The sequence below is a fragment of the Drosophila virilis genome, chromosome 2 (assembly GCF_030788295.1).
Source record: "Drosophila virilis strain 15010-1051.87 chromosome 2, Dvir_AGI_RSII-ME, whole genome shotgun sequence".
NCBI lineage: Eukaryota > Metazoa > Arthropoda > Insecta > Diptera > Drosophilidae > Drosophila > Drosophila virilis.
This window is the reverse complement of record NC_091544.1, coordinates 28,175,828-28,193,349: the sequence shown is the minus strand read 5'-3', so window position 1 is coordinate 28,193,349 and position 17,522 is coordinate 28,175,828. Positions and strand designations below refer to the sequence as shown.

Here is a 17,522-nt window from a genome sequence, read left to right as displayed (position 1 = left end):
TTCATTTTGTGTTTTTTCTTTCAAGGGTATTTAGATTTCGGTATTTTAAGTATTTATTTATTTTTTTTTTTAGTTTTTCAGTATGACATAATTTTGTAATATTTTATAGCTTACAATTTATAAAGATCGGTTCTAGGTCGGAAATTAATAACATATTTCCAAATATTCTATTTTAAATGCATTTCTTTAGTTTTCAGTTTCAAAATTGGCAGAAAGAACTCTGGAAATATTCCTATTAATATAGTTTTCTTTTTGTTAATATTACATTAATAATACATTTTCTTATCATTCAAATTATATTCATTTGATGGCCTTTGACGATGGCTTCAGTTGCTCCAACATCATTAAGCTCAGCTCAGCTCAGCTCAGCTCGGCTCAGCTCAACGATACCTTGTCTATAAATACAGTAAACCTGAACTATAGAGTCTGTAGCAATCCCGAGATGCCAGTATATGCCTGTAATTTTAGACTAGTTGAAGGAAACTTTTAAACTAATCATAGCTCTAGAACACATTTTAAATGCAAAGACCTCTTACAATATACCTAGCTACTAAATACACTAAGCCCTAGGCTTTGCGCAGATCAGTGTCAACTCTATCTACATATAGTTGGGATCGAGTTCAAACTGTATAACTTATTGTACTTACATATGAGAGAAATTGTATACGATTTAATTTGACTTTGAAATAAAATGGCATTTGGCTCTACAAACCCCCTAAAAAAAAAAAAAAAAAAAAAAAAAAATGAGAAGATATACTAAAAGTTTTTCTTGAGCTTGTCAAAAACTGTACATATTTCAAAATTTTGATACACCTTTGCAGAGAGCAGCGCATCATGGCCGATTACTTCGAAGAACTGGGACATACGCCCACAGGACCGGAGGGCGCCAATGATTTTGACCGGCATTATCGCCGTCTCCAGGTGCTGGCCATCATGAATGGCATTGATATGGAGATCGAGGTGCCGGAGGCATCTAAGCGGGCCATAGAAGCGCTCCCGATCCATGACATTGCCGCCGACGAGGTCAAAGAGGATTTCGAGTGTGCCGTGTGCAAGGAGCCAGCGCAAGCCGGTGATAAATTCAAGATTCTGCCATGCAAGCACGAGTTCCACGAGGAGTGCATTTTGCTGTGGTTGAAAAAGGTGGGCAACTTTTTAATATCTGAATATATTTTTTATTGTATTGATTTCTCTACCCACTCACCTGTGAAGGCAAACTCCTGTCCCATTTGTCGCTTCATCTTCGTAAGTATAAAATATTATTTAAGTCTTTGGCGAGATCATAACCTCACTATTTAATACTCACAGGAAACAGACGATGAGGTTTATGAGGAATTGCGACGTTTCCAGCAGGATGCGGACAATCGACGTCAACGTCAAGACAATCTAATGAATTCCATGTTTGGTTAATATCAAAATATTTATCTACTTTCATTCGGCGGTGTAATCTTTGGTGTGTGTATAATGCAATAAAAAATATAACAAATAAATGTTCCATTAAAGCTTTAATTTGTAAACGTTTGCTAAACAAATCCAAAGGTAAGTTAGAATAAAACAAATAACTGTTTCTTTCTATCACACTTTGCCTAGTTCAGTGTACATTTTATTGAACTAGTTTTTTTTTTTTTGTAATCGAAACTACGTGTTAAATTGTTTCATAATTATTGTCATGGGGCTGATAAATTTGCAAAAATATTTTATTGAATATATGACTTGAAAATAAAAAGGTAAAAACCAAAAAACAATGTCAATTGCGAATTTTATTTAATTTTGTGCATTAACAGCATACCAGTTCTACAGTCGCACCTCGAGCAACTGACTCGCCAAACGAACCAGTGATCTTCGCGCGCTTAACCAACACTATAGTCAACCAGTATTGACGCACACTTTTATTTAGCCGGTCGATTTTATTTTTTAGTTTCACAGGCATCTTGGAAAAATTACATTTGCGGCCGAGTTTTTGTGTATTTATTGAATACAGAATAACTGTTAAGCCAGCAAAAAATGATTACTGACGACAGTGGTGTTAAGTTTTTCGATCGCAAATTTGTGGCAGCCAATTTGCGCAGTCAATTGCGCTGCCCAAAATGTACGCGCGAATATTCGCATAAGCATACCAAAGGAGTGGCAGCAGGTAAAGACATTATTGTTAATTGGATTAGCATAAGCAAATGCCTGGCAATTAAAACTATTAATGAAAGCTTGAGACTCCTGCGTGCAAAATGTATAACTGCATGTGTGTAAATGTGTGTGCCTTGTGCATTCAATTAGATGTGTGTACATAACCTACAAACCGTTATTTTGTCAGTTTTGCTTTTGTGCTGCTTCTAAACAAGGAGAATTTGCTATACCCTGGCAGAAACTAGATTAATTAAGTAGTTGAATGTGTAACACCTTGAATTGGAAATATAAAAGTTGTTTTGTTTGTTTAAATTGTTAATGAAAACTTGAGACTTCTGCGGACAAAATACGTACGTGTTTGTGTGTGTGCATTCAAATTGGCCTGAGTGCTGAAGCAACAAACCGTTATTTTGTGTATGTATGTGTGTATGAATGTGCGCGATTCTCGCTCAATTTTGCGTCTTACTTTTGCGCTTCTTCTAAACAGAAGTTTTTATACCCTGGGCCAGTGTTGCAAAAAAAGCTGTTTCCCTTCCCATCTATGTTTGGATAGTTTAGGCAGAAATTTAATGTAATTTTTTTTTTTATTTTTTGTTTATGTATAACCTGTAGCTGTTTATTGCCAATTGGTATTTTTATAATATTTATATCAATTTTAAATTTGGATTCAGCTACTTTTTGAAGAGGGAGTTGGTAACACTCTGTTCCCCTGGAAGAAGGAATATTAAGGCATAAGTTACTTACGTGCATAAGTTATTTACCATAAGTAGAAAAAGGCAGTTTTTGAACTGATAATGCAGAATTATTCGATATATTGTGTGAAAAATTCTCGTATAGTGTTCACCTAAAGAGGATATAAACTTTTTCCCCTATCCTGCTAAGTCTGTAAAATTCAGTTTGATGAAAAGCTGTAATGAGAGCACTTAGCAGGAAATAAGTTTTGTGTTGAAAAAAATCAAACCATTTTTCCAAGGATACTTAAACTTAAATGACACTAAAAACGGTTCTTTCATGCTTTCAACAGAAAATCATCGTCCCTTTTTGTTGCCTTGTGGTCATAATATGTGCGAATTTTGCATTTCGAAGCATCGCCAGCAAATGGACTTTAAGTGCGCCGTTTGCTACAGCTCGGCGCAGCCAACAATAACCGCTAAGGATCCGAATGGCAAATATGTGGGCAACATACGCGACTATTACGAGCTCAACTATCATGTGCTGGGCGAGACAAACAGCCTCGAGTACTATCGCCGCTACTCGGTGGATTCGGTCAACAACTCGCTGCTCTGCCCCTCCAATATGAGCGAGATTGTGCTGGAGACCAAGTGCAGCGAGTGCGGGCACTGTGCGGCGGGCGGCGAGTGCAAGCAGTGCAATGCCTTCTATTGCAAACGATGCTTCGAAACGGTGCATCATCATAGTCGCGTCCTCAAGACGCACATCTTCCAGCGACTCGTCGATAAGAAGCGCGCCTCCAGGGGCATTCGTGTCGGCAACGACATCTTTCGTATGCCCGCCCAGCTGATGTGCAGCGCCCACAATGCCCCGGCACATATCTATTGTACCACATGCAAGCGCAACACCTGCGACTCGTGCGCAACCAAACAACATTTTAATCATATCACCTGCACAGTGGGCGAAATGGTGAGTACATGTACAGATACAGGTAAAGGTTATCCTTCTGATGGGCTTTCGTACAGAATCAACAAAAACCCTTAAGTTAGCCAACGGTTAACTAAATGCAACTAAATGCAGCGAAAACTCTCCTTACGGACAGTCTTGGGCCATCCTCTCTCTATTAGGCAGAGTCTCTTCTTGATTGATTTAGCCTTCCACATTTCTAGAAACTTGCATAATTTTGCAAGTCAGAGACAAATCTTGTAGGGAATTCCTTAAGTTAACTGCTAGTTACCTTAAGACTTACGACCCTCTATTTAATAATGCGCAGCAATTGCATGGCAATTACAGATTTGTATCATTAATTTATGAATTTAATATGTCGAATAATAGTGCTGACAGAAAGTTGACTTTTTTTTTTTTGCATTATTAAAACTGATCTGGAACGGAAGCTTTATATTTTGCCCTCGACTTATAATTGATGAATTGCTATAAATTAGCATACTGACTTTTAAAAGCACTGTGCTACATAACCCTTTGTCAAAAGACTAACAGGCTCAATAAAAATATTTCACCCACAAATGTGAAAAATGGGTGAAAATTTCAAAAACACCACAACGGACGAAATATAGGCAAACATTTAATAGTCAAGTTATGTAGCGTAGAAAATGATTTTAGCTCCGCATCAATAGAACCAACACTAAATTTGATCTATTTGTAGAATCATCGTTATGTCGCCGAGATTCCAACGACAATAAACTCCATAGACGCGGCTCTTTTGCAAATCAACAATGCGCAGCTGGTGAGTAAATGTTAATTCCATAATGTTTTCTTAATACTTGGGTCTTTATTTTAATTACATGCTATATCTAATTCTTTTTCTATAGGTATATATAGATAGTAATTGTTTCATTTACAGTTTAGCTATTTACAGTAATCGCTCGCTAAGAATAATTTAAAGGCATCCAAAAATCAACAAACGAACAAGTACAAGAATTCTCTCATTACAAATATGGCAAGCATTCCCTACCAGGCTAATTGCTCTCTTATTGTTGCTCCCCCTGTCACTTTCTCGCCTGCTTACTGCTCTCCCCCATGCCGCTGACAATGGGCATTAGGTGTCCGGTTGTGCCGTCCGTTTTAATCTCAATCACCTCCAGCTTCTCGACGCTTACTTTTATCGTCTCGAGCTGTTTTTGGCCTGCTGCCGTATTTGTGTCCCGCAAACTTTGCAGCTTGTTCACCTCCTCACTGCTCTCTGGCGTATCGCCATCCAGCTCAGTGTCCGCCTCCAGCTCGGGATCGGCACCTGGCAGATGCTCTGGCTCCAGCTCCAGCTCCAGCTCTGGCTCTGGCTCCGGTGTGGAAGATACGACTATGGGCCTCAAGCCAAGCGTTTGCGTGTCCTGGCCCGTTGTTGTTGTTATGGGCGCCATTATAGTGGTTGGCGCCTGGCCGTATGTATCGTAGGTGCCGCGCTCCGAGATGTCATCAATCTCATCATCGATGAGAAGATTGCGCTCCGAGCTCTGCTCATAGACCTGAGCATTAATGCCGCTGCCGTGCTTCGGTGACGGCTTGTGGTTCTTGGGCAATGCGGGCGTAGATGCCTCGTCGCGGGCTGCCGGTTTTTCCGCCTGCTGATTGGCCTTGCGCTGCTTATCCACGCGCATTTTCTCCTCCATTTCCTGGAACTTCATGGCCAGATATCTGAAATGCCAGGTAAAGTGCTTCTTACTATATAGGCTTATATCTTTGATTTTGGCTAGCATTTACTTATCCACAATGGGTCCATTGTAGTCCTCGGGAAATTTAGGATTAAAGGGCAGTATATACTTGTACAGACGCTCATTTAGCACATATAACTGGGAAGTGGTTGAGCACTTCACGTTGAACCACCAATCGCAAGTCAGCGCGATCTAAAAAAAAAACGGGGAGTGTGTTTACAGTTCGAGCTTTGCTTTTCATATTTTGATTCTTTACCTGACTGAAGATTGTGCCATTGGGGCATAGGAATGAGGCTTTGCCTCCATTGAGATCACAATAGTGCCACACCTGACAATTGGTCTCTGGATCGCCAAAGAAACCCTTGTAACGCTGCTGCGTGCACTCGAAGCTGGTCTTTGGAATCTCCGCGTAGTTGGGATAATCAATACCGGCACGTCCTGTGCTAGGACCCGGATGTTTATCTGTAGGATAAAAAATTATTAACATCAGTGTAAAATCCAAGATGAAAGCTAAAATGTTGAATTTAAATGATTTATTTCCGACCAGTTTCGAGCTTTTTTTGAATGATTGCGTTAAGGAACATTCACGGTGATGTGTGAAAAAGATGTGAAAGTGAAATTTCCAATCGATTTTAAATTATGCGCGACAGTTTGTGTAATATGGGCAAAAATAAAATTGTCGCGTAAATTGAAGCAAATTCATTGAGAAATGGATTTAGATATTTTGTTTGCTCACTCTTGAATATCTTTTAAAATATTTATGACATTTTCTTAGGATTTCGGGCAATTCGCCACAATATATGGAAAATGGGTGAATTTGCGAATGGCTTTAAATTCAATTTGAAATCCCTTCACATACATTAACTTTGCCTAAAGGTCAGACAACAGATAGGTTGCTTTTCCAATGAAACTGCTGATCCTTTATACTAGTCTCCTTTAAAGCTTCTATCTAGTTGAAAGTAACTCACTTGGTCCGCTCAGCTGCAGCAGATCCGCATCGACATTGCCCGCCACTTTTGCCGGCGTGTGCGGCTGTTCCTCTTCGCTGGCCGTGTTGTAATCATAGTCGGGACTGTTGCTGTTGCTGCTGCTGTGTTTGGTCTCATGATGCTGGGGAGGATTGGATACAATTGTTTGGGTCTGCTTCAGATTTTGCAGGATGCGTATCAGCGTCTTGATGGAGTTGTCTATGTTATCGGGTGTGAGAGTTTGTGGCAGGTGGTTGCTCGCCTGCAGCTTATGCAGAATCTCTGCCAGCGAGGAGGTGCGTATGTCGGGCAGCTGATCCGCATCATCCACCGTGTCGAGCACCTGACTCGGTCGTGTCGAAGCAGGCGCACGCTCTGGCGTGTATTTGTGGATGGGTTTGAGTTTAACAGGCGGCGCTTGGGGCGACTCGCTGTGGACAGATTGTGGCGACGGCTTACTGGTCACATACACATACTTGGGCGTAATCTTGACCGTATCGCTGGGCGTGGGTGGACTGATATAGACGGGTCGCCGGGTGGCGTGGTACTTGTGCACAGGCGGCACCGGTTGCAGCCGCAACGTGGGCTGCTGTTTGTATAGCACAGGTGCACGGGTGGGTTGTACATCAGGCAGTCGGGGTGGCTGCGAATGCTCCGCGTAGGGCGCTGAGGTGGTTACCAAAATGTAGGCGTGCTGTGGCGGATGCGAGGGTGCGGCTTGAGAGTGTTCCTGATGTGACAGCTGTTGCTGCTGCTGCTGTTGTTGCTGCTGCTGCTGCTCCTCGTCTAGCGACTGACGCGGTCCATCGATGAGGTAATCGATGAAGTGGGGCGGTGCGGGTGAGCTGTGTTAAAAAGAGAGGGCAAAGAAGTGAGAGAAAGCTTATAAAAGTTGGACTGAGAGAACGCAAACCCAAGCATATGTTCAGGCACTCGAATGGCTCCTAGTGTGTGGACTTACCCGAGCAGCGAGTCCTTTGGCTGCTCATGCAGTTGACCCATGAGGGCGCGCAATGGAATATGCAGCACCTGTTGCTGCTGCGCTGTCTGTGCCGCCTCCGGCCGCACGAAAAGCCCATTGTAATTGTGTAACTGACTGTGGTGGGATGGTGATGGTGATGGTGGTGGTGGTGGTGGAGGTGGTGCTGCAGTTGGCGTATGTAGGTGACTGTGTGGATGTTTGCCAGCTTTCGTATTGCTTTGCGCCAGCTGTTGTTGTTGATGATGTTGGTGATGATGGTGTAGTAAGCGCTCCTGCTGTTGCTGCTGCCGTTGCTGTTTCATGCGCTGCTGCAAGTAGAGCACGTACTTCTCCTGCGGAGTCAGCTGCTGTTGTTGTTGCTGCTGCTGCTGCTGCTGCTGCTGATCCGGCGACATGTTAAAGTAACTCTCGTATTTGCTCACGTGTCCATATGCCGGCGACTTTTGGTGTACTATCAATGCGGTTTGTGGGTTTGTGGATGTCGATGAGGCGGCGGATGTGGTGGCAGGGGCTGATGACACAATGGCTGGCTCATTGTACACGCTATAGCCAACGCTGCGGGGCACATGCAAAAGCGTATGAGTTGAGCATACAGTGAAAACTCTACTAAGGGGCAGCTCCATTGGGCGGATAACTACTTTAGCAGGCCAATATATATTAGTCTTGAAGTTACATAATATATTATAAAAAGTAATTTTAATTCTTGTTGGCATTTCCCTGATTCAGTTAGTAGGCTTTGAGCGCGAAGGCTCTGCTCCCTGGCAGCTTTCACTGTATTCATGTTGGGTTCGTCTGAGGGGTTGTAAAAACAGCTGCTGACCTGTATGCATATGTACATATTTTGCATTGACCAGCTTGCCTGCGGTTGTTTATGACATGATTTTGCAATTTGTGAAAATTACGAGATAAACAGAAGGCGCTCATCAATACACGGCCAGAGCATTGAGAGCACACACCCACTGTATGCCCCTTGGGCGGCGCCTCGTGGGGTACAGCAAACAGCTTCTTACGTCACCAGACCGAATGTCGTCAGAGACATTGAAAGAGATGGTGGAGGGACAGTCGGTGAGACAGAAGCAGAAGCACAGGTTGAGGCAACGCATTAAATGCAATTGAATTCTATGCCCAAGGGCATTGCATGCAACCTGTGCAACGTGTGCTGTGCCGTGTTTGTGTCGCCGACACAACGAAAACGGCAGCTCGGTGCTGCACAAACGTTCTCTATACTACCTTTAATTTTCTATTTTACTTATTTAAAATGTCACAACTGTTTCATGTATTTCAATTTTTGTACACGATGGTGTTTTAGAATAGCCAACGACTGAATTGACAATTTCGATTTTGATTTTAATTATATGGAAAAGGAACATATTTCAGAATTCCTACAAACAAGACATCATTAAAGACAACTCTTGCCTTACGCTCTTCAAAATACCTTTACGAAAGTCATCATAAAAAACAACTCTAGCTTAATATTCGTAACAATAAATATCTTAACTGTTGCTATCTTTAATTCGAATTCGTGAAAGCGAACTGTGCTCAGCCATTACAACTTGCCTTTTAAAACTTCTTGAAACTGAAAAATTCGAGAATCGAACAAATGAGAATCTCTTTACAATCGAATCCTTTTATAAGCGTAGTATTTGGTATTATAATCTTATTACGACATTTAATCAGGTAGAAATCAAACATCCTCAACCCGACTGGGTAAATAATTAAATCAAGCTTGATGAAACTTAATCTTATCTGTATTTTTGTTGTACACAGTACACATATAGGAATGGGTTGAACCTGAAAACTATATTATTAATTTTTGTAGAAATTAATTGATTTAATATATACTAGGGAATCAATTTCGATCTTGTTTAATACAGACGCTTAAAGAAAGTCTTTCAAGTTATAGAACAAAAAGAAAGCTAAAAATAATAAACAATCGGTCAAATAGGAGAATATGGGAATATTTCGTAGGAGTAGGAGTATTTAATATCCTTTTCTTTCACTCCTTATTTATTTATAACTTGTGTTTTTTATACCCTTGCAGAAAGCATTATAATTTTGTCTCGAAACTTGTAACGCTATTTTGACCCGATAAAGTATATATATTCTTGATCAGTTTCAGCAGCCTAATCCGTCTGTCTGATTCTATGCGAACTCATCTCTCAATTTTAAGGCTATGTCTTGAAACGTTGAATTCTGGTACCGACCGGATCGCATCTCTATATCATATAGCTGCCATAAGAGCGATCGGTCGAAAATGAAGACAAAGATAGCTTTACTTTCTCTCTTACTTTCTATTACATTTGTGATTTGGATAGTTAATATAATAAGTCACTGTCATAAAGAAACACATCGATCTAAACAATTGAAAAAATTATCTAATTGTGAGTTTAGTTCAGAATTTAAATATAGGGTACACATGATTCGAACTGTTAAGTCTAAGTACATATGTTGGCGAAATGTGGATGCAAGATTTTTAATTTGTTTGCAACATGCTATTGCACATGCAACAACAACCACTTTATGATGACAATGGGTGGCGATAGGCGGCAGTAGCTAAGCGTGTGGCTGAGCGCGTGTGTGAGTGTGTGGGAAACGGCAGAAACAATTCCATCAGCAGAGCGCTGCTAATAGTAGCAAAAAGTCTATGCTAGATATGTATCTGACAGATGCACAGATACAAATACCAACAAATATCTGACAGATACACACAAAGAATGTGTCTGCATTTTGTAGAGCTTTTTCAGCGTATTCGTATGTCATACACAAAAATCTTACCTCGGCGTCGCATGCACCGCATCCTCCGGCTGCGCCTCCCCCGATGACTGTGAATCCGGTGAGGCGGCAACTCCGGCTGCTGAGGGCACATCTCCTGCATAATCCGTAACAATTTGTGTTTGATGCGAATTTTTATGGTAGACAATTTCAGATGGCGACTGATTTTTGTTGTAATTGATTGTATTGGCATTATGCAGCTCATTGTTGTCGTTGTCGTTGTTGTTGTTGTTGTTGCTGTTGCTGTTGCTGTTCGGTTTGCTCAGCGGCGTATAAATAATGGGTATAAAGTGTCCCGGCAGCGTATTCTGCGCTGTAAACGGCGTTAAATTGACTTTTGATTGTTTGCCACGCTGCCGCTGAAACTGCAGCTGCAGCTGCGGAGGCGGTGGCAGCAACTCGTACTGCTGCTGCAGTGGCTCCGTCTGCTGCTGCTGCTGCTGCTGTTGCTGGTGGTGATGGTGGTGGTGGTGGTGGTGCTCTTGCTGTTCCTGCTGTGGCAAAGGCGGAAAGTGCTGCACCGTCTTGTGCTGTTTAAATATATTATGATTTTCACGATTATATTTGACTTTATTTATGCTCTGCAATTTTTCGTTATACCCTGAACCCAGGGAACATTTGTAAAAAGGGTGGAATGATTGTGTGCAAATGTAGGTAACAGGCAATATTTGGCAGCTTGAATTGTACTTAAAGTGATTTCAATTTACCGAATAAAATGCGAAATAATAATAAATTCTATTACGAAATGTGTAACGCATATGTAGATACAGCCACCTCCGATCCCATAACTTATGCATATCTTGATCAGCATCAATAGCCCGATCTGTTCGAAGTTTATCCGTCTGCACTTGGGTGCTCCTTTAGCCCTTTCAGATCAAGTTTTTCTTATAACTTGTGCATGAACTTAATAAAAATTATGTCGGAGCCTATAAGAGCTGGAAATACCTACATACTGGATTTGGTATGAGAGCTATAGATACCAAATTTTGTATATAAAATCTCCTATAGTATACTCAAATCCAAAACATTAACTAATTAAAAAAGTCATTTCCTTGTGGATTTGGTACATACACACTTTTGTATGCCCTGACAATTTTATGAAGGTCGAACAAAAAGAAACCGAAATTAATTAGGAAGTGTATCTGTATGTTTACTAGAGAGAAGCGAGAGGCAGGCAGCTGGGGTCCAGGGTATCTGGTAGTCGGGCCTTTTCGACTGGTGCAAATTAACTTGTTTTTTTTTTTACTTGCCTTGTGCGTTGGATTCAATGGCTTGTAGGCAATAAATGTGGCGCCCGGCGATGGCGTCTCCTTGCCGTGCACAGGTGACAGCGGTGGCAGCGGGCCATGCTGCACCGCTAGCGTATGATACACGTCCGCTGCGCCCGACTGATAATGCGGCGTCTGATGATGCGGCTGTTGTGGATGCGTCTGTGGCATGTAGGCAACGGGCACTGGTATGCGACTAGGCGCTGCACCAGCGGCGGCGGGCGGCAGCAGCTGTGAACCACCGGCAGCTGAGGCATGCTTGACGGCATATTGCTGATTGATGGGCAGCTCCGGTGCGGGCAAATAGAAGGCCATATAGGGTATCAAGCGACGATTACGTTCCGAGGCGCTTAGCTCGGCGTCTGCAATGACACCGCTGTGGTTGTGCTTGCCACCGGCCGTGGCATGAGGCAGCGGCAACAGGCAGGCAACTGTAAAAAGATTAAACATTTTATTGGCCTTACATAAAACTAATTGAGTTGGAAAACTTATCTAATGAAAGTAACAAATACGACAAGTAGATGCTCTGTAATCAGAATATCATAGCCGTGACTAAAAATATATTTTCGTACGGCATTCAACCGATTCTTCTTATAGAGCTATATAATAAAGTATTGAGATCTAGATACGAGTTGGCTCGTACACAAAGAGCATAATTTAACGAGTAATTTCTGGGGTTAGGCGTCAAATTGTTTTTACCAGTGGACCGATCCGTTTGGCTCCGACATATGCACTGCCTACAATAGAAACATTAAATAGCTTTAAGCCTGAGAGGCTAGTTCGAATAGAAACAAACGGACTGTCAATAATCATATCAATACTCTATCGATCGACAAATAATTTATACACATAAAATGTTTATATAAATATATAGCTAAGTTTTTCTTTATTTTTTAAATTTTTCTATTGGTCTGTAATATTTTGGACTCAATGCATCCGGACATTCAACTTTGTTACTAAAACCTAATTCTTTTTTTGAGTGGGTGCCAATATACAATTTTCGGCAATTATTTGAACACATTAATGTTGACGACTGTTGTTGTTATTGTATTTGCTGCTGTTGCTGTTGTAGTCGATGTTGTTGTTGTTGTTTTTGTTGAATTTGTTGTTGTGATTGCTCCTTCTCCAGAAGCAACCAGCTGCACTTGAGAATCTCGCGCAGATTCCAGCGTGTCGTTGCATTCGGATCGAGCAGCACAGCAACTGTGGCCTTGGCATGTGGCGTGATGAGGTCATGCAACTTGCGGCGAAACGCGTACTTTCTGGAGCGTTGATCCTCCAGTAATTTGGACAGATTTGCATCATCGAATGGCATCTTTCCATTCAACATAATAAACAAAATAACACCTAGCGACCAGGCATCGGCCAGTTTCGGATCATAGGGCACTCCGTAAACAACCTCTGGTGCGGCATATGCAGCCGAGCCACAATACGTCTCCGACAACGACTGCCCGCCGCTGTCGTTTGGACAGAAGCAGGCGAAACCAAAATCGGCTAGCTTTATATTGAAATGTTCGGAGAGTAAAATGTTCTCGCACTTGAGATCCCGATGGGCAATATCAAAGCTGTGTAAATACTTTAAGGCGGTGGCCATTTGATAGAACCAGATCTTAGCCTGTTTCTCCTCAATGAAGCCCACTTTCTTAATATGCGTCAATAGATCACCTCGCTCGGCATAGCGCATAAATATGAAGATCTTCGGACCGCGCTGCAAGATGCTGTGAATCTGTATAATATTGGGATGATCCAGTTTCGTCAATATATCCATCTCGCGCGGAAAGAACTTTTCCACAAAGTCAAGGGGCGCCTTTTCCTTGTCGATCACCTTGCAGGCCAAATTGATATTGCGACCACTCTCCTCCGTATAGCTGGCATTTATCACAGTCGCATAGGAGCCCTCGCCGATCTTGCTGCCGATTTTATAGCCCTGCTGGGCCAATGCGTGAATATCAGAGCTTCGTGTGCCCTGAATCTGGGCACTTTCTCCATTGTTGCACATGATTAAATGGTGCCTCTCAATTTACCAACTATATATGGAAATTAGAGGGTGAGGATGTTTTTGTTTTATGAGGGTATTGGCTATTCGTTGTATACGTCATATTTACCGTTGCATTGGTTAACTTGACTAAACTGGAATTTGATGGTATATTATATAAAACGAACTAAAATTCCTATTCGAATCCAGAAATTTTGACAAAATAAAAACGTGACAGAACAAAGGCAAATACGAACGCAAGTTAAATAATATAAGAGTATTTTTGAGCAACTCAACACAGTTTACTTTGGTTTCACGACTTAATAGAAATTGTAGAAAAAAAACAGATGCAATGATTTAAAACATTTGCAGATATATGACAAATATACGATATTCAAATGCTTATTTGAGTCACAGGAAACTGAATTTTCGACACATTATTGTAAGCATTGTGATATAGTAGTCCGATGTCAATAAAATACAATAAGTGTTGTTGCTTTAAAAGCTTTTTACTCTCGAAAGAATATGTTGATTTGAGTTTTAAGTTCTCCACCGACTAACATAGTATGTTAGTATGTATAAGTATTATGGCTTAGCTTAAACTGCAGATATTGTTCACGCAAGTGGCTCTTCCCTGATCGATGCTTATATAGAGCGAGTCCAAATTTAAAGTGGATCTATGTGTCTAACTATGTACTCATATAATATAAACAACTGTTTTGAAGTTGAACACATATGTTCTGTCAAGTGCAAAAAGAAGGCTCTATGCCATATGTGATCGAAATGGCTTTAGATAGAAAAAAGGAACGATAATTTGTCTACATGGACTTAGCTTGTTGACCTCATCAGGAATATATATGTATCGAAGGTGCCTATCTTAATGATGTCACACTTTTTAAATATACCAAATCTCAAATAACATTTTACATAGGTATTTGAAAATGAGTTTGTAGTCGATCGCACAATTAACTGCCGTGGGCTGAATTACAAAAATCGTTTCATAGGGATTTTTGAAAATGTGCTTTAAAAACCTATCGGATTGATACAAAAAAAGCTACATATATACGTTGTCCACAAATCTCTTAAAATACCGTCCCAAGCTAGTCAGAGTAAAACTTGGCTATATCTTATGGGTTGGGTTATGCGTTGAGCAACAATCAGTTAATCAGGACGAACAATTGTATAGAGATGGCTTACCAATGTATACAACCAGAGGTATATATAAATTTTTTTTTTATATATTTGTATATGCACTCATACAAGATAGTATCTATGCCTGCGGTAACACCAAGTCTTGGCTTCAGGGTACATCCAATTTGTATTTTTTATTGAGCATATTGAATGTAATGCTCGAAAATATAATAATAAAAAAATGTGTATAAAGTATTTTAAAGACTTAGGAAAAAGATTTCATTGAAATAATTTGAAGTATACTTGGTTTGCAGTAGGTAGCCTAATTAGTTTTTTTTTTTTTTAATACTTCAAATTGAAGACATATATATTTTATTATATGGAAAAAAGTAGAGCATAGTAGACATGGCCAGTTAAAACAAAATTGAATGTAATTGCAGTTTCAGTTTCAGTTATTTTATTATTTGTCTCTGCTCTTTCACAACGTTTGTAATTTCGTCAAAATTTCTGGATTGGAATAGGCAATTTTGTCAACTTTATATTATAGTACCATCAAATTCATAAGTTTAGTGAGGGAAATCCAACACAACGGTAAATATACAGATACACATGAGAAGAATTGATCATCTAACGTCTTATCTAACTATGCCCTCCATTCCGCTAAAATAATGCAGTTGGTACACGCAAAGATCATAGGCAGCGTATCGATTGATTTAGCTCATATTCCATAAACCATGACCAATTATGGAGGCAGCCGTCAGTTGAGCACACGCAGCTCCGACATTGACGCCCTGGCCCAGCGTGGCTATAATATTGGCCACAAGATCGGCGAAGGATCCTATGCGACTGTGATCACCGCCGGCTATGCGGATGAGAGTGGTCATGGTGTTAATCTGGCCTGCAAGATCATCGATAAAGCCAAGGCCCCCACCGACTTTGTGCACAAGTTTTTTCCACGGGAACTGGAGATCTTGACGAAACTGGATCATCCCAATATTATACAGATACACAGCATCTTACAGCGAGGTCCGAAAATCTTCATATTTATGCGTTACGCCGAAAAGGGCGATCTATTGACGCATATCAAGAAGTCGGGTCCGATTGATGAAAAACAATCGAAGGTCTGGTTCTTTCAGATGGCGAAAGCCCTAAAGTATCTGCACACACATGATATTGCGCATCGTGATCTTAAGTGCGAGAATATTCTGCTTTCCAAGCGCCTCAATGTCAAATTGGCCGACTTTGGGTTTGCGCGCTATTGTCGAGACGAGGCCGGACATCAATTGAAATCGGAGACATATTGCGGCTCCGCCGCATATGCCGCACCGGAGGTTGTTTGTGGTGTGCCATACGATCCAAAGTTGGCCGATGCCTGGTCCCTGGGTGTCATATTGTTTATAATGATGAATGCCAAGATGCCATTTGATGATAGCAACCTGACCAAACTGCTGGAAGATCAACGCGGCAAGAAGTTCGCGTTTCGCCGGAAGCTACAGGATGTCATATCGCCGCACGCCAAGGCCACAGTGTCTGTCTTGTTGGAGCCAGATGCAGCGACGCGCTGGGATCTGCGTGAAATACTCAATTGCAGCTGGCTGGTCTCTGTGGAGGATCCGCGACCGTCGGCGTCCACTTAATGAAAGTGTGGTCATTATATTTTGAATTGGAAACAGAGCTTCATAAGTATTCATCAGATAGTCAGGTGTGAGCTATTCCATTTCCAACTATGTGTATACATATGTCTATATATATGTGTATGTATAATATATATATATATATGTATATGTATCTATATATATTCATAGTTAGTTGAATTGTTAGGTATACCCTACACTACTTACACTAAATGAGGAATAAATTAAAAATTGTCAAGCGTCTTGGTGCCTTTTGCTGCTGCCCCTGTTTTGTTCAACTTCGATTAACAATTAAAAATGCTTCTGCGAAAACCCAACGAAGCCTGACCATCATAGACGCTGTCATAATCATTCAAGAAAAACTATTATAAAATAGCATTAGGTGAATTTGCAAAATTTTTCCTCATATTGTTTATCGTGCAACATGCGCTTAGTGAGCCGAGACCAGACCTGAGCAAAATCTAGAGGTGGTCAAAGCTTTTGGCCTTTCAAAATTTATATATTGTGTTTAGTTTATTTGTTATCTTGACGTCCTTTTAGTTAAACTTTCAAAGTGAAATATATATGTTGCAATGATTCTTATGAACTTCTTATGAATAAACTTTCATTTATTCGTTAACTTGCATCAAATGCAATAATCATATGAAATTAAGTTCATGGTTTTAAGCGTAAACAAACCTTATACCAGCTGGTTCGAATCGTGAGCCGAACCAACTTTATTCTTGTTTTTCGACATGCAGCCTTTTATTTAAACACATATTTCTGCATCAAACGAAACTACCCGTTCAACGGATTCCTCACTAGTTCACCTCTAGTGTGTGCATTGTGTCTTGTTGGCAACCGTGTCCTGGGCGGCATGTGTCGCAAACTAGCAAACTTGCAATTGGCAGCCATGACGACGCCAACGACAACAATCTCTAGACGACAGTCGCACAATAAGTGTCCGAAAATACGAGCCAAATCGGAGCTCTGGGGTAGATAATTTGCATTGCGGCGCGGGCAGCTTAAGTGGCCAAACAGTCTTTAACTGGCACGGACCAGGCCTGGCCTGGGCTAGTCTTGTCTGGCCTGGTCTGGTCCGTGCCACAAAGACAAAGACAGCGGCACAGTGTGTGACATGTGTGGTGTACAATGTGTACACCCACTGGGGGCACTGCCAGGTAACAACTACCTGAATTTGGCCATATTCAGGCTTAATTTCTAACAAAATGTTTAGAGCTGAGTCTTTAGAGCCTTTTCTTTTAGCTGTTGTTTTTGTTGGTTCGTTAGCTTTGGTTTTTGTTGCTTTTGTTTATGGCCCGACGAATGCTGTGTTTTTATTTTACGACTC

General features: G+C 41.1%; 5 protein-coding genes and 2 long non-coding RNA genes across 10 annotated transcripts in view; 3 read left to right on the top strand and 4 right to left on the bottom strand.

The window, feature by feature from the left end:
* Positions 1 to 82: 82 nt before the first annotated feature.
* Positions 83 to 1,439, bottom strand: LOC116650272 (uncharacterized). The gene is made up of 3 exons (XR_011416023.1): positions 1,307 to 1,439; positions 277 to 1,241; positions 83 to 220 (listed from the first exon to the last, which is right to left on the bottom strand). It is a non-coding gene; the product is annotated as an uncharacterized lncRNA (long non-coding RNA).
* LOC6632805 (E3 ubiquitin-protein ligase RNF181 homolog) lies at positions 835 to 1,490 on the top strand. The gene is made up of 3 exons (XM_032433520.2): positions 835 to 1,143; positions 1,213 to 1,245; positions 1,309 to 1,490. Exons 1-3 carry the CDS (start codon positions 835 to 837, stop codon positions 1,408 to 1,410), a joined length of 444 nt encoding a protein of 147 aa, XP_032289411.1. The 3' UTR covers positions 1,411 to 1,490.
* Positions 1,491 to 1,865: 375 nt separating this feature from the next.
* The window catches only part of qin, a 69,570-nt gene continuing 53,913 nt past the window's right edge, over positions 1,866 to 17,522 (top strand). For both annotated transcript variants that reach the window (XM_002056190.4, XM_015170383.3), the window contains exons 1-3: positions 1,866 to 2,134; positions 3,146 to 3,762; positions 4,457 to 4,537. In XM_002056190.4, the coding sequence (XP_002056226.3) occupies positions 2,005 to 2,134; positions 3,146 to 3,762; positions 4,457 to 4,537 (828 nt within the window). In that variant the 5' untranslated portion in view covers positions 1,866 to 2,004. The remainder of the gene's footprint in view (positions 2,135 to 3,145; positions 3,763 to 4,456; positions 4,538 to 17,522) is intronic.
* Positions 3,859 to 4,153, bottom strand: LOC138910906 (uncharacterized). Its single transcript, XR_011416102.1, has 2 exons — positions 4,043 to 4,153; positions 3,859 to 3,965 (listed from the first exon to the last, which is right to left on the bottom strand). It is a non-coding gene; the product is annotated as an uncharacterized lncRNA (long non-coding RNA).
* Positions 4,563 to 17,522, bottom strand: part of LOC6632591 (putative uncharacterized protein DDB_G0291608) — a 31,543-nt gene continuing 18,583 nt past the window's right edge. For 2 of the 3 annotated variants that reach the window (XM_070207008.1, XM_070207009.1), the window contains exons 3-9: positions 11,435 to 11,883; positions 10,188 to 10,714; positions 7,392 to 7,967; positions 6,431 to 7,275; positions 5,719 to 5,924; positions 5,512 to 5,654; positions 4,563 to 5,445 (exon numbers count right to left, since the gene is read on the bottom strand). In XM_070207008.1, coding sequence (XP_070063109.1) covers positions 4,800 to 5,445; positions 5,512 to 5,654; positions 5,719 to 5,924; positions 6,431 to 7,275; positions 7,392 to 7,967; positions 10,188 to 10,714; positions 11,435 to 11,883 — 3,392 coding nt within the window. In that variant the 3' untranslated portion in view covers positions 4,563 to 4,799. The remainder of the gene's footprint in view (positions 5,446 to 5,511; positions 5,655 to 5,718; positions 5,925 to 6,430; positions 7,276 to 7,391; positions 7,968 to 10,187; positions 10,715 to 11,434; positions 11,884 to 17,522) is intronic. The other variant, XM_070207010.1, reaches the window with a different exon arrangement.
* On the bottom strand, positions 12,310 to 13,723 carry LOC6632590 (testis-specific serine/threonine-protein kinase 1). Its single transcript, XM_002056193.4, has 2 exons — positions 13,558 to 13,723; positions 12,310 to 13,479 (listed from the first exon to the last, which is right to left on the bottom strand). The coding sequence occupies exon 2, from the start codon at positions 13,449 to 13,451 to the stop codon at positions 12,495 to 12,497; it is 957 nt and encodes a 318-aa protein (XP_002056229.1). The 5' UTR covers positions 13,452 to 13,479; positions 13,558 to 13,723; the 3' UTR covers positions 12,310 to 12,494.
* On the top strand, positions 14,970 to 16,778 carry LOC6632589 (Testis-specific serine/threonine kinase). The gene is made up of 2 exons (XM_002056192.4): positions 14,970 to 15,149; positions 15,233 to 16,778. The coding sequence occupies exon 2, from the start codon at positions 15,293 to 15,295 to the stop codon at positions 16,193 to 16,195; it is 903 nt and encodes a 300-aa protein (XP_002056228.1). The 5' UTR covers positions 14,970 to 15,149; positions 15,233 to 15,292; the 3' UTR covers positions 16,196 to 16,778.

What these genes read in the sequence shown, in the direction of transcription:
- LOC6632805 (XM_032433520.2), top strand. Translation starts at nt 835, where the DNA reads ATGGCCGATTACTTCGAAGAACTGGGACATACGCCCACAGGACCGGAG. An exon ending in TTTTGCTGTGGTTGAAAAAG is followed by an intron (nt 1,144 to 1,212) that starts GTGGGCAACTTT and finishes TCACCTGTGAAG; the next exon opens with GCAAACTCCTGTCCCATTTG. An exon ending in CCATTTGTCGCTTCATCTTC is followed by an intron (nt 1,246 to 1,308) that starts GTAAGTATAAAA and finishes TAATACTCACAG; the next exon opens with GAAACAGACGATGAGGTTTA.
- LOC6632590 (XM_002056193.4), bottom strand. Translation starts at nt 13,451, where the DNA reads ATGTGCAACAATGGAGAAAGTGCCCAGATTCAGGGCACACGAAGCTCT.
- LOC6632589 (XM_002056192.4), top strand. Translation starts at nt 15,293, where the DNA reads ATGACCAATTATGGAGGCAGCCGTCAGTTGAGCACACGCAGCTCCGAC.